The sequence below is a fragment of the Nicotiana attenuata genome, chromosome 5 (assembly GCF_001879085.1).
Source record: "Nicotiana attenuata strain UT chromosome 5, NIATTr2, whole genome shotgun sequence".
NCBI lineage: Eukaryota > Viridiplantae > Streptophyta > Magnoliopsida > Solanales > Solanaceae > Nicotiana > Nicotiana attenuata.
Genome location: NC_031993.1, coordinates 13,791,922 through 13,808,167, shown reverse-complemented (window position 1 = coordinate 13,808,167; position 16,246 = coordinate 13,791,922). Strand labels below are relative to the sequence as shown.

The following is a 16,246-nucleotide window of genomic DNA, read 5'->3' as shown; positions in this document are numbered from 1 at the left end:
GCGCCAAATTGTTTGCTCAAAAGTTATCACATACAATGGTGAGTATAAAACAATATAAATGAATCACGGGAAAATCATAGCAAACCGTAATAATCCGTTGGACCAAATGAAGAAAACGAAAATAAGTACTCAGGGTTAGGGGGAGAAACATTAGAAGCCTTTATTGATAATATTGGTTTGGTCTGCCTCTCCATGAAGAGGTTCAGAGCCTTACAATGGTGTTCCTCTTGCCCATAATATGGGTATCGTTGTCTCTTTTTTCTCTTGTCAATAGTGGCGAAGAAGAAGCCCCCCCCCCCCCCTTTTCTAGGGTTTCCTCTCTTGGTATTTATAGCTGTGAGCTTCGTGAGTTGGCGATAAGTGGCCGTGACCGCGTTGGGGTTTCGCCTTCATGGTGGCGGATGGGCCATGACCTTGCTTGATCGAATCAAATGCGGGTTGAATATCGTTAATTCTGAGTGGTCGTGCCACTAATTAATCATGAATTAGCTTAAGACAGGATTAGCTTCGTTAATTATCGTGGGGACGGATTCTGACCCATACAAAAGAAATAAGAAGCACTCATCTCTTGCTCTCTATATTCTTGTCTATTTTCTTGTTTTATTACTTTGAGCTAAGTTTCTTAACAAAATATGATTTATATAACTTTTATGTACTCTCTAATTGTTTTTATAATAACAAAAAACTGAATGTTTGACTCATCGAATTCAATGCATTTCTCAACGAGTAAGGTACGATAAAACATGTATTACCTACAACGTTGTCATTTCTGTTTGGCTTTGACTTAATTTGCAAATACTGAAATTGTTATTTGCAAGTTATAGTTTGATCATATATTGATAAAATAGTGAAAAATTCCTTGAAGAATATTTCAAGAATGGTTTTCATTTATGAAATTACAATCTTTTTCAAAGTAAAACTCATGTCCAGATGTAATTTGACTTTCAAGTATTGTTATTCCATTTCAACTTCAGATACTTTATTGTCAAATTCAAGCAAATATACTGTCCAAAAGCACAATCAAGTTGAAAGAGAAAATTTTGCTGGAAAAGAAATATGAAAAAACTTTTCCACCCATTAGCTTAAAATTTATTATTATTAATTTTTCCAAAAATTAAGTACGCATTTGGACATAAGAATTGTAAAATTCGAAAAAATAGCAAAAAAATTTTTAAAGTGAAAATGGTATTTGAAATTTAGAGCCCGTTTGGGCATACATTTTTTTTGCTTTTTTTCAAAAAAAATTTGAAAACAATATTTGGACATACAATTCTTATCAATTTTTTCCTTTTTCACTTGAAAATCTATTTTCAAATTTGTAACCACTTTTTCAATTGAAAATGGGCATTTTCAAGTTTTTAGATTTACAAATTTACCCCATATTTTTAAACAATAGCATTTTGATTATTTATGATATATCTTTTGTTGATTTTTTGTGCTGCTACTTCTTTTGTTTTGTAACATCTGCATCTTCTTGATGCTTTGGCAAATAATATTGACTCACTTCATCAAAAAAAAAAAAAAGGAATTTGATTGTTTATTTCAAGTAGGATAATCAAATTGGGGTGATTTTAATATTTTTTATAAGTTGTGGGGCATTAATCAAGTTTTATGGTTTTTAAAAAAAAAGACATCCAAATATGTTGCAAAAATTATAACCAAATACTAACTTAATCTTCAATTCAAATTTTAGTGAAATTCCAAATTTAAAAAAAAAAAAAAATTGGAATCATGTCCAAACGCCTACTTAGAGTTGTGTTTGGACATAAATTTCAGTTTGGGTTGTTTTTGAAGTTTTGTGAGTGATTTGAGTAAAAATTTTAAAAAATAACTTTTTGCAGTTTTTCAAATTTTTGAAAATTTTCAAAATGAATACAGAAAAAAAAAATGTTATGAACAAAAGTTAATTTCGAACAAAAAGTGAAAAAAATCTTCCTATCAAATTTTACTTCCAAAAAAGGCGCTATAAAACTACTAGAGTACAGATACAAGAAAATACCTTAAATTAGTTTCTCCTCCAAATCCAAATTCAACAATGGCGATGAGCAAAGCTGAAACCCTACCTCAAGAAATCATAATTGACATACTTTCTCGGCTGCCTGCAAAATTCGTAGGTCAATACAGGTGCGTGTCAAAGCAATGGCTCAATTTTCTCTCAGACCCACAATTCATCAAATTTCACCTCACAATCCATGCCGATAAATTAGAAAAGAAACTCATTTATGTCTCTGCTTCTAACTCTCTTCACACTATCACTTTTAACCACAATCCCCAAAATGGAACAACTGATGCTATTTCAAGAAAACTTAATTTTCAGCAGCTCTCAGATAACTGGGTAAGAGTTGTTGGCTCATGTAACGGCTTGGTCTTGGTAGTAAATGATGAAATGATTAAGTATTTAATTAACCCCACATCTCTAAATTACCATAGAATTCCAAACTTTCATTTGGCTCTTCCTTTACCTGGTAGTTGTAGCGTGTATGGTCTAGGTTATGATTTTGCTACCGATGATTATAAGGTGGTTACTCTTTCTCGATATCGAGGGCATATTGACAATACTTTTGTTGATGTCTACTCTGTGAGAATGGGTCTATGGAAGAGACTTCAGAGTTTACCTCATTATCGTGCAATTCGTATGCGTGCTTCTGGGGTTTTGGTAAATGGGGCTTTGCATTGGTTGGCTAGGAAAGCTCCCGATTATTCATATGTAATTGTTGCTTTTGATTTAAGTGATGAGAAATTCTTGGAGGTGCCAACACCTGCTACTCTTGATAACAATAATTTTGTGTTTAATAAGCTTTCGGCTCTTAGAGGGTGTCTTTGTATGTTATTTGATACGTTAGAAAACGAAGTTGATGTTTGGATGATGAGAGAGTATGGAGATGTGGAGTCTTGGACTAGATTTAGGATTGCTAGACTACATTTAGAGTATGGTTCAGTACCATTTTGTTCAATCGGTGATGATGTGATGTTTTATTGAATGTGGATAGAGAGAAGTTGACTATCTACAGCATGAAAGAGGATCAATGGAGAGATTTGAAGGTTGATGGAATAACTGCTAAGTTTGAAAGAATTGGAACTTTCATGGAGAGTCTTGTCTCTCCTATGTTTAGCAAGGGAACCGAGGATTACCATATTGCTTGATGTAATGTGCCGAGATGATGCTGTTCTCAGGTATTAGACTAATTTTGTCATGATTCCTTGTTCATTTTTGGTGTATTTTGCATATATATTTTTTGATTTGGTCCTCATACTTGATTCAATAAAATGAACCATAGAATTTTATGAATGGTAATCCTTTGTCCTCATAGAGTTGTGTGAATGATAATTCGCTCGTCTCATAGAGTTTTGTAATGGTTATTCTTCACCCTGAAGAAAATATGCAGTGATTAATTGTATTACATTACAAAGAAATAACTTGGATTTGTCGCTTGCATTAATTCAGCATCAGAAAATAATGGTGCTTAATAAGGGGGAAAAAAGTTAGTTGCATTGTGGGCATGGGCTGTTTGAAAAGAATAGTTTATTTAAATTTTATTGTGGCTGCTTCTGTGCAATACGGTCTTTAAGCAATCTGACCGCAAGTCTTATCTAGCTGCTTTAATACAGAAATAACATTTATGTTGCTACCTGCATGATCGTGTAATAGCCAAGATCTGACTACAAAGAAGCAGATACCCGCTGGTTAGTGGTTTTTTTTGGTTTTATTATGGGATAAGCAAACCTCAAAGCTCTTTTGAACTCTTGCATAGGAACACTGTGGTAGCAATTTTGATAGGTAACAGTTTCAGCAGTATTGTAAGGCTACACCTGTTGCTATTTTCTGCTTCGTTTATTCGCTACAATAGGATGGTATGCCGGTGATTGTCTTGTTTACCGTGTAAATTATTCAAGAGCCACTATTTTATTTGCATAGGAACACTGTGGTAGCAATTTGATAGGTAACAGTTTCAGCAGTATTTTAAGGCTACACCTGTTGCTATTTTCTACTTCGTTTATTCGCTACAATAGGATGGTTTGTCGGTGATTGTCTTGTTTACCCTGTAAATTATTCAAAAGCCGCTATTTTATTTGCATAGGAACACAGCAATTTTGGTAGGTAACAGCTGAAAATGAAGGCTACACCTTTACAACTTGTTTGGATGGTTGTTCCCCATTGTATTGTATTATATTGTCATCTCGAAACAATGTTTGTTTTGATTGTTTCATTAAAATTGGTTGTATTGTATTGTTAAATTCATTGTTTCGTAACAATGAAAAGTCCCCTTTTTTGAAACAATCGATTTGGTGTGGTGGGATTGTTTCTTATTTTTCTTTCCAATTATGCCCTAACTTATTACTCCACAATTCTATTTTATCCTTTAGCTTTTTTTGCTATTTTAACTCCAAATCACCAACCTATAAACTACTTTATTTTTTTCCAGAACTTCTGCCACCAATGTTAAAGGTGTTTTGCCGCCTTCTGTTTTATTTTTTCTCCTAATTTGCTTTTAACTCAATTCAAAATTAGTTGTGCTCCTTTGTTTTGCCTTCTTCTGTCTCACTCCTTTGTTCTGCTTTCTTAAGGTGTTTTGCCTTCTTTTGCTTTGCTTTTTAAAATTATTTTTATGCATATTTTTTGATAAATTTAATATTTAAACAATTGAGGGTATTTTAGTAAATTTATCCGTTACAGTACGATACAGTCAAACCAAACAGCAAAATATTATTTAACAATAACAAACAATACAATCTATTCAAACATTGTATTCATAAAACGATACGATACAATACGATACAATACAATACAATACATTATAAAACGATGGGGAACAATGATCCAAATAGAGTGTTAGCCAAATCCGTTGCTTTTAATGAATGTTGCTGGTTTTCATATTTATTCTTCTGAGGTTGCTATCATGTTACTGCATGGTGACATATGCATTTCTGTTGCTAGTAATGCCAAATAATACCATCTGACACTTGTTCTATGCCTTGCACAGGAGTTAATCTGGTTCTGTTTCACAAACAGAGTTTTAATCTTTCCTTCTAGTTACTAAAGCCATGGAGAAAAAGTGCAATGGAATGCTAATAGGAAGGTTGGTCTGGAGCTTCCAAGGGAATCATTGACATAATTTCTAATGGTTTTGTTCAAGTTCTGCCATGGAGTTCAATTTTCTGCTCCTTGATTGTCTCCAAACTAATATTCAAGACTAAGGCGTTTATTGATTTGCGAATTGGTACTAGGAAGATTGGAAGTACTAACTCCTTGTTCACAACAGTTTATACAGGATCAACTCTTGATTCTGGGGTTGAACAACTTAATATCTCCAAGAAAGTATATAGTTTGGAGTAGTCGTCTGAGTACAGGTCTTCCCTGAAGTCGTCGTCGATGAATTTCCAACTCTTTCAAAGAATTATATTTACCAAGGATTTCCTTTGATGCTTTGTATCACCAGATTATCAAACATCTTGCCTTCTCATGCTATCAAGTTGATAAGAAAATATCATCAAAAGGGGAAGATCACTGTGCAAGAATTTGTTAGGAATATCAGTTTGTGATTGCAATCATAAAATCTATCTCAACGGGATGTCAACTTTATATAGATCTTCCTCCAGTAATATAAACCCGGGTTATTCTCATTTCAAGCTTAAAGTATGTTTCAACTTCTTCCAAGATGCTAGTATTGTGCCTCAATGGAAATTTCAACTCCTCCATAGGTAAAAGATTATGTCATGCAGGAGAGACAATATAGCTTGGACCACAATATATGAACAAATGGTGCTGCTTAATAATACGTTTACTGAAGTGAAATTTATTGGATCAGATATTGCAGGAGCTACAAATAACCTTGAAACTAATGCATCAACCATTGGCGATAAAAATGTGCATACAACAAAAGAACTTTTCCAATGAATTGAAACTTAAACTAAATTACAAATCTATGGGGGCATAAAGCACATCTAGTTCATCTTAAATGCAAATTCTTTTTACCAGATCTAAAAGAGAAAATTCACAAAAACTCAGTATAGCATTTTAAAATAGCAAATTGTCAATTCTTCCATCATTTCTATCCGTGGTGGACCCAGGATTTTGTGCAAGCGGCTTCAATCGTAGAAGTCCATAACTAATATATGCGGCATAAGGCACAAGGAGTAAGTTTTTTTGTCTTTATTGCTCACAATGTGATCTCGTAATAAAGTCCTTTTAAAGCCGGTGCTCTATATTTTAAACAAATTTTTGCTTATTTTAATTTAAAAAATCTAACTTTAGCTAATTTATTAAACTTTAACCAAAAAATTCTTGACCAATTTTAGAATTTATTAACTCAAATAAATTTGATATATTATAAAATTTTTTTAGCATTTATTAGGTAACAAGTTATTATTTGCAAAAGGAGACAATAAAAAAAAGTACAAATTAAATGACAAAATTAAGAATAATGCACTTCATAAGTTGACCTTGCACTATTTTAGCTCAGTTACAAGTTTGCAAATGTGTAGCCAAATATCAATAAGATCTTTTCTTTTCTCATTCCATCTAATTATAACAACCTCATTTATTCCTACCTACCCCTATTGTAGCTCTCTCCTCATTTTTTAGTTTTCACCCATAAATATTTAATTTAATTAATGAAAAAGAATCATATGCTAACAAAACTGAAAAGAAAAATTAGTTCCCCATTCAGTCAACACTCATTCGTACCTTCTTCCATAACCAATACTTCTCTGTTTTTTTTTTTTTTAATTTTGTATATCTTCAGGTTTATACATACCTATCACAACTGCTAAACGCAAAAACAGACGCGAGAAACCTAAAATCTCACCTCCTTTAATGCTAATCTTGTTAAATTTCGATTATGATTTTGTGAGAAATTTGGAGTGGTATTGTTTGAACTTATTAGAAATAGTCTATGTAGGTTGTATACAAAGTTTGAAGTTATTTGCTGGAGATTTGGACTAGTTTTATACAAGAATTGCAAGTGAAAATCGTACAAAAATTTTGTCAGCTATGCTTATACACTTTTATACAATGTTATACACTTTTATACAAAGAGGTACAGTATGTATATAGTTGTATAAAAGTGTATAAAGATGTATAATCACAGGGTGAAAATATTCTTGATACACTATGTATATAGGTGTATAAGAAAAATGAGAAGAAGAAGAAGAAGAAGATGCGAGAAATTCACCAAATACCTGTAAATAATGTATCAACCTTGGATATAATAGTGTATAAGTTGTGTTTATACACTATTATATACTATTTATATAATATTATACATTATTATACAAATGAATCCTATCAATGGAGCTTCACGGGTTCTTCTTCTTCCTTGGGCATCTTCTGAAATTTAACTCAAATATAGCCTAAAGCTACTCCAAATTACTTGAAATTTAAGTTTTGAACTCATCTTGACGATTCCAATCAATTGAGACAACACCCATTACAAACAACTAACAAATCGGAAAACTCAATTTCTGAAATTTAACTAAAATATAGCCTAAATCTACTCCAAATCACTTGAAATTTAAGTTTTGAACACATCTTGATGATTCCAATCAATTGAGACAACACCATTCCAAACAACTAACAAATCGAAAAACTCAATTTCTGAAATCGAATCTTCGAACCACTTGTAATGGTGACTTTTATTTTTCAAATCCTTAATTAACCATTGAAATCCGCAAAAGAATTGAAGGAGAATAAAAATAGTAGAGAAATTTTGTGGTGCAAAGGCTAACATGGGAAGGAGAAGAAGAACGAAGAAAAAAGGGGAACGAAGAAATAAAGGGTTGGCTAACTGGTGAAAATTAATTTTCACATTATGTACAACCTGGGTATACTAAGTAAGGGCTTCAAACATGGGCCATTTTCTGATGGGTTGTTGGGCCAAGTGACAAGGGATGTAATTCTCCCAAATTAAATTAAATTAACACCAATAATCAAAGAAAGAGAGCTTCTACACACACAAACCAAAAAGAAAAAAAGAACGAAAAAAATTCCAACATAAACTAAATTAAATTAAACCAACAAATGACAAATAATTTCAAACAAATATACTTACAATTGTGCGAGTCTTAGCAAATTTTATGAAAGGGAGAACTAAAATTACCTTCTGGAATAAAATAAACTTCAATATAATTTCTATTGAATTTATCTAAAGAAAATAAACTATAAAGTAAAATAAAGAAAACTGCAAAATACATACAAGGAAAATAATTTACTTTGATTGCAAAGACAGTTATATCCAGCTATGGTGCTATCATTACGATTTTTTTTTCTTTTGTGACTCTTGTTGCGATTTATACAAACAAAAAAATGAAGTAGGCACATAAGATGAAAGGATTCGATCACAAGACCTTATGAACCCACTTGACCACTTTTGCAAGAAGATTTTGTCAAGTGGGTTTCAAATATAACTTTTATACATAATTTACGTTGCTTTAGTCGTAATTTGTATCTATACATAGTATTATTTTTTGATGAAGTTGGTTTCTATAACTAGAATAAAGCAAAATGAACGTTAAAATAGCACGGGCTAGCCAGTTTTCGGACTGGTCATTCAAAAATAGCCAGTCTTTTTCTTTCTTCTACACTCCAAATCAATGTTATCAATCAATGTTAAACCTAACTACGTCTAGTGACAATTTAAGTTCCTTCCACCAGGCACCATTGCGAATCCCAGGAGTTATAGTGATAGAGCTCGAATTTCTCAGTTATCAAATTAGTAGATGATCTCAGTTCAATCAATATAGTAACCACATTGTAGCTAGCTCAAGCAGACAACTCCAATTTCAAACCCAAATGATGTTTCAAGTGCATGTGTAATTCCCATATTGCCAATTTGTCTTCAACTTTTAAAGTGTGTTTGGTACGAACGAAAATATTTTCTGAAAAATATTTTTTAATTTTTCATGTTTGATTGGTTTAAATATTTTGAAAAATATTTTTCTCATGAACTATTTTCCTCCAACAACAACAACAACAACAACTAACCCAGTTTGATCCCAACATGTGGGGTCTGGGGAGGGTAGTCTGTACGCAGACCTTACCCCTACCTAATGCAGGTAGAGAGACTGTTTCTAATAGACCCTCGGCTCAGGAGGGCAAGAAGAAGAAGAGGGAAGCAAGGAAGGAAAACAATATCCAATAATAGCAACACGGAATACAATATCTGAGGCGAACAAAATCACATTCCGTAATAAAAATCAAAGAATATGAAGGGAAATGCATGCTACTAAGCCTATCGGTGAACACTATAAACTACCTACTAACCTTCTACCTTAATCCTCGACCTCCACGCCCTCCTATCAAGTGTCATGTCCTCAGTGAGCTGAAGCAGCGCCATGTCCTGCCTAATCACTTCTCCCCAGTACTTCTTAGGCCTACCTCGACCCCTCCTCAAACTCTCCATGACCAACCTCTCACACCTCGTGACAGGGGCATCAATGCTTCTTCTCCTAACATGTCCGAACCATCTCAGCCGCGACTCCCGCATCTTTTCCTCCACGGAGGCTACTCCCACCCTGTCCCAGATAGCTTCATTCCTATTTTATCTCGCCTGGTACACCCACACATCCATCTCAACATCCTCATCTCTGCTACTCTCATCTTTTGCACGTGGGAGTTCTTGACTGGCCAACACTCAGCCCCATACAGCATAGCTGGTCGAACCACCACTCGATAAAACTTACCCTTAAGTCTTAACGGCACATTCTTATCACATAGAATACCGGAAGCGAGCCTCCACTTTATCCATCCCGCTCCGATGCGATGTGTGACATCTTCGTCAATCTCCCTGTTACCCTGGATAATAGACCCAAGATACTTAAAACTCGCTCTCTTGGAGATAACTTGAGCATCAAGCTTAACCTCTACGTCTGCATCATGGGTCTCACTGAATTTGCACTCCAAGTATTCTGTCTTGGTTCTACTCAGTTTGAAACCTTTAGACTCCAAGGTCTGTCTCCAAACCTCCAACCTCGCGTTAACTCCGCTACGCGTCTCGTCTATCAAAACTATATCATCAGCAAATAGCATGCACCAAGGCACCTCCCCTTGGATGTGACACGACAGTACATCTATCGCCAAGGCAAACAAAAATGGGCTAAGAGCCGATCCCTGGTGCAACCCCATCACCACAGGGAAATGGTCCGAGTCACCACTCACAGTCCTCACCCGAGTCTTAGCATCATCACACATATCCTTAATCACCCTAACTATTTTCCTCCAATTGAAGAAAAATATTTCCCTATCAAGAGAAGGAAAAATATTTTTCAAAACTCTTTTTCAACCGTCCCCGCCCGATGTCCATTCCACAAACACTCACCACCCCACCTACATACCCAACCCCCACCCATGCCCACCCTCACCCCTACCCCCACAACACCCCGACCCCTACCAATCTCCACTCGGCCCACACCCCCACCCCCAACTCCCCAACCCCATGTCCGACGCCCAACTCCACGCTTACCCTTTACCATTTCGTCTCTCATAGTATTTGCTTAAATATATATTTTTCGGGAAAATATTTAGTATTTTTCGAGAAAAAAATCTCACTCACCAATCAAATAGGAGGAAATAAATAATAAACCACTCATTTTTCAGAAAAATATTTTCACAAAATATTTTCCTTCATACCAAACACATTCTTAGCTACAAACTCCCAGCAGCAACAACTCAAGGATTTCAAATAATCAAGCCATTAAAACATTATATATGCCACTTTATGTTAATTGTGTGGGTACATAAAACCCTAACTTTAGCTCCCTACCCATGGACGTGGAGGCAAATTGGACTTGAGATTGGCTCTAAAAACGAGCCCGGAACCAAAGTGATGCGTTTTTGGACTCAAGACACGAAAATAGGTGGAAAAAACTATTGATAACTTTTTTATATATAGCGCATGTTTTTAGTGCGTTATACCTTAATGGCCAGTTACCCCATTAAGGTATAATGCATGTATGCTAACTATTTGCAAAGATTCAGTATAGCGCATGTAATACATGCGTTATACTTATATAAATATATCAAACCTCTCTTTCCCGACAGAAGCCTGAAAAACTCCCCCCCCCCCCCCCCCCAATAAAACTCCATGAGATCCCACTTTGTTCCCCTAAATCTTTTGTCATTCATATTTTATCGATAAAAGACACGATCCAAGGCTGCCTCGTGGAGTTGAACGCGATTTGTGCTCGATTCACTTGTAAAACGACATATTTTCTCCGCTCAAAAATAGGTATTTCGAAACACTCTTTTACCCGAATTAATTTAATGTTTAGTAAATTTTTTCGGAAATTGTTTATTATATCATTGTTATAAAGTTGTTGAATTTTTTGTGTTACGTGTTGAATGTTTTTATAAATGTACAACAAAATATGTGCCTTTAGTGTCCTTTAGTGATGTCCTTTAGTGTAATAGAATAATAAATTACATTATAATTTATGTTAGTTGTTTAATATTTTTACAATTGTTAAAAAAAAATATGCCTTTAGTGCCCTTTAGTATAGAACACTAACTATGTGCAGTCAACCGGTTAGAGTAATCAATTACCGGTCAGATATTAATCAATTATTTGTATAGTAGAAGTATTATCAGATATGAATCAAATAAAACACGATAAGTTAAATAAATTAATTGTTTAGTATTTTTTGACTTATGAATAGTAAAATAATTAATTTCCAGTATAAAAAAGACTCTATCGGGTTTTTGTGTAAAATATAAAAAACTAACATATAAATCGTTACGAATGAAATAAATAATTCATAATACTTTATATAAAAATAATTATTAAAACTTTACAAATTATATCGATAAGTAAAAAAATTAAGTATTTAGTATTATTTTAATGACGAATAAAATTGTTAAAAAATTGACAGTACACAAAGGAGACCCTGTCATTTTTTTTTTGTTGGTAAAAGGTAACAAATTTACATGTAATTGATACGAACTAAATAAATACTTAATAAGTTAATAGTAATTTCTATAAAAATAATTATTAAAAATATTTAAAATTATCTTGGTAAGTTAAACAAAATAAATATTTAGTATTCTTATAACGACGAATAAAAACGATAAAAAGTTGACAGTGCAAATAAAACTCTGCCAAATTTTAGTCGTAAAATCCTAAAAACTAACATATAAATAAATATCTTATATCAAATTCGGTAATAATATAAAAATTTATGAATTAAATAATAATATTTGTAATATCGCAAGATATTTTGAGACGCTAAACGATTAAAGAAGATATTAGTGTAATTAATATTATTCAATTTAAGACATTATTATGGATCGTCCGTCTATGCATCCTGGACATGTTTCTCGTGAGCTACTTTTGCTCCAGGCGGGCCATAGGTCTTCACATATCTGGGATGGAGAGTTGCTTAGCTAGAACTTCCACCCGAGATGCATTGACGATTTTTGAGAGTTTATTAGGGACCACCCACTTCATCCTCGTACAGTTGTGTTCCTCACTCGGGCTTATTTTTACCGGGTTGTTGAGGTCGACCGGTTGTAGTTCCATTGGCCCCTGATCACGGCTCTGATCGAGCGGTGGAGATCTGAGACTCATAAATTTCATTTGCCTATAGGCGAGGCAACCATCACACTAGATGACGTGGAGGTATTATTCGGGTTGCCCATTGACGGCCTTGCTGGCCACTACTCGCCTGCTCTTAGGAAGTATAAGAGGCATAGCGATCTACAGATGCTGGAGAGGCTCACTGGAATCTTGCTGGCGGAGCAGACAGCTATTAGTGGTGTTAGTCGATTACAGCCATCACCTATTAGGCAGCACCTGGAGGCGCTTCACGAGCAGATCACAGATGAGTCACCAGTTGAGGCTATTGAGTGACAATCAATGCTGTTGATTTGATGATACTTGGTGGAATTTTTGTTCCGAACACTTCGGAAACCTTGTGAGCCTGCGTTTCTTGCATCATCTGGAGCGGTTATATCACTTACCAATGTACAATTGGGGCGGTGCCGTTCTAACGTACGTTTATAGGTAGTTGTGCAGGGCGTCAATCGGTAGCGTGAGGACGTCACTGGATTTATTCCGCAACTGCATGTGATAAAATAATTATTTCTTTTCATGATTATCATAGATATAGTTAAAAATACTCAATTTTACGTCCACAATCATATTAGCAAAGATTTTTGTAGATACAGTCCCCTCCTCGACCGCTAGCTCCAGATTCACCACCTCCGCCATTTCTATCACGTGCTAGGAGGTGGGTAGATAGGCGAGGTCGCGCCCGCGATGTCGAGGCTCGACATCATCTCCCTCTTTACAAGGATATGTTAGATCTACTAGAAGCTGCTCAAATAAATATTTGACTAAGTTTGTTTGATAATGCTTAATTTGTCTTGCGCTTACTTACTATTCTTGCGTTTAATAAATAGTTCATATAGAGGCCATATAGCGCGAGCTCATCGCCTGTTTACCAGTGTATAGTTGTATGAATGTCTGAAATCTCACTGATATGTCTCAATATAGTCGAGCATCATCCGACCGGAAGAGTCCTGCAACAGTTTGGTCGCCGACAACTTATACCTGCTCCTCTCAGTTGGCATTCTACATATTACAAGCAGAATGATCGCAGTAGAGTTGACCAGGTATACTTGGCCTGGCTAGAGGCACAGATAAAGGTATGAGATCAGAGACTAGTCATGATTCCGTCGAACCCCCCACATTACCGTGTTGACGGTGAGCATGAGTATATGGCTTGGTATCGTCGTGTTACTCGCACTCCAGTCGGTAATCCCGATTATCGGAGGGTGGTCAGTACGTTCCATTTGCCGGGACACATAAGGCATTGGTATGTTATTTTGGTATATTCACATATCCGTTGGATTTTCTTATCTTCCTTAATTAATGTTATATGCTATGGAGGCTATTGGCTTACACTATTTTTACCAGATGGGTATGCAGATGCAACAACATGTAGGTGACTGAGGACCATTTGTGCACCATTGGGATTGTTAGGTTTCTCAGCTTGCTACTGCCACATTAGTAGTTGCACGAGTATGCGCATTAGGTTTTGATGTTGCATATGTGCCGCCTAAGGATTATCATCACGGGCCAGGCATGCCCCCAATACGTGATAGACGTGCCATGCGTACCCAGAGAGAAAGGGGTGCCCCGCATGCTTGGGGTGGTCGGCAAGGACGGGTGGCCAACAAAGGGGTGCTTAGGCACCCGTGGAGGATATTGGTGCGGATTTGCCGGGTGACTTTGGCGAGGCACACGATGCTGGCGATGATATGCCTACGTTCAGACTGTTGTCACCGGGGACTCCACAGTTTATGGATGGCCCAACAGACGCCTCTACTGATCCTGCTAGCCTTCCAGACGATCATGTTGCAGCGCTTCCTCAGATAAAGAGGCGACGAGATGAGGATGATATGGATAGCATAGCCGGTCAGGATGTTATGCGCCTCAGGCCAGCCAATGCACTAAAGCATACAGGCCGTGGGACACATTGATATTTAGTTTGCTTTGTATATATTACATTAAATCTTGAAAGTATGCCAATTTGGGATGAAAATCTACAATGGATTCCCCTATACTCAAAAAGGTGTGATTATGAAGTATTATATTGGCATGGGCTAGTTGTACCACAAGCATTGTCTGCAATATTCCAAAGTAACACACACAAAGATGAACCAGAAGTTATTGGACATTTGATGAAGGAGATTTTAGAGATAGAAAAGGCACTAGCCATTCATCATGCACTGGATGATCTTAACTACCTCCAAGGAACGGACGACCAGTATTGGTCTTTATTAGAGAATGAAAAATTTCATAGAGATCTTAATTATCTTGTGTTCCCAACAGTTGTGGAGTGGGAGGGACTACAAAAATTTCTACCACAAATATTGGACATAAGAGTGTCATGTTATCGTAGAAAACAAGCAAGTGGTCTTATTGATGATAACGATGAAATACGAGAAATGTGTGTCAATTGAAACCTAGATTATGATGCCCTCGGTCCGGACGGAAGAGAACAAGACGGTGACAAAGAAGATGAAGGAAATGGCAATAAAGAGACCGGCGAAAGTAACGATGAATTAGTGGCCGACAATGACGATAATGACAAATGAAAATCATTATTTTTTTGCTCAAGTTTTTTTATAAATATTCTATTGAATCTTTAATGATAAGTGTTGATTAGAGTTAATACTATTGAAAATATAATTTTATTTCATTGATATTGCAAGCACACACCATCACAAACACTTATTCCTACTAAATATACTGCTACAAAAAACTAATTTTATGCTTGAAAATTGCCAATATTGGATGAACTGCCACCGGGAGCTAAATTACTATCGTATTCCAAACGAGTGTAGGACATTTATGGCAATCGTGTCCTATATGGGAACATAGACCACATTTACACGCATATACGGTATCATAACATCCATTTGGTTCCGTATCCGCATTCTTTGTACACTTGCCTGCGACACAAGAAATCCTTGTTACAGACTATTTTAAACGGTTCTGGTGGCCAATAATGCTCAAAATCCACTAGTTGGAAGTGGCCGCTATAAGTGTTTGCTTATACAGCCACACTATATTCTATATCAACATACCTCATTGCTGCAAACTCAGTATGTTGAAAGCACTTCATGGCATGTGACCATGGCAAGTGATAAATCGATCATTTCCCACATGAACATAATCGCGTGGATTCATTATTGGTGTGGGTATTATTACCATGATTTTGATGCAAACCTGCGCGAACTTCAAAAATATTTGCAATATTGCAAATATGTATGCTACTGCGACCGCTTCCTATAATGTTCAAATTGTTTCATTTGTTGTGTAATAAATTAAACACCTCTTTCCAACAATGACGATACACTGCGGAATCTATCAACATACCTATCCGCCAACTGCTTGAATGAAATCTGCATCATCGCAGTGATTAGCAATCCACGGGCAGACTTCAACAACCCGTTGAAAGAATCTGACACATTTGTAGTCAAAATTCCCTATCTTCTGCCACCATCCTTATGCAAAGTCCACTTATCAAGCTCATGTTGCATCAACCAACGATAAGCTCCTTCGTCTATCAATTCTATTCGCATCCTGAATTTACACTGTTGATAATCTGTTGCAGTCATCCGCATTAAATTATGTGAGTTCTTGTTCGGATAAGCCCGCTGGAAGTTGGCCTTCAAGTGCCTAACACAGTAACTGTGGTAGGCATGCGGCTCCTTCCACGCATCTAAAGTACGCACAAAACTTAAACT

At 35.8% G+C, this 16,246-nt stretch overlaps 1 protein-coding gene across 2 annotated transcripts; it reads left to right on the top strand.

The window, feature by feature from the left end:
- Positions 1,969–5,622, top strand: LOC109225348 (F-box/kelch-repeat protein At3g06240-like). 2 transcript variants are annotated; one of them, XM_019389977.1, is made up of 2 exons: positions 1,969–3,174; positions 4,983–5,622. In XM_019389977.1, the coding sequence occupies exon 1, from the start codon at positions 2,036–2,038 to the stop codon at positions 2,978–2,980; it is 945 nt and encodes a 314-aa protein (XP_019245522.1). In that variant the 5' UTR covers positions 1,969–2,035; the 3' UTR covers positions 2,981–3,174; positions 4,983–5,622. The 2 variants fall into 2 exon arrangements, with proteins under 2 accessions (XP_019245522.1, XP_019245523.1); XM_019389978.1 differs by lacking the exon at positions 4,983–5,622 and adding an exon at positions 3,610–4,172.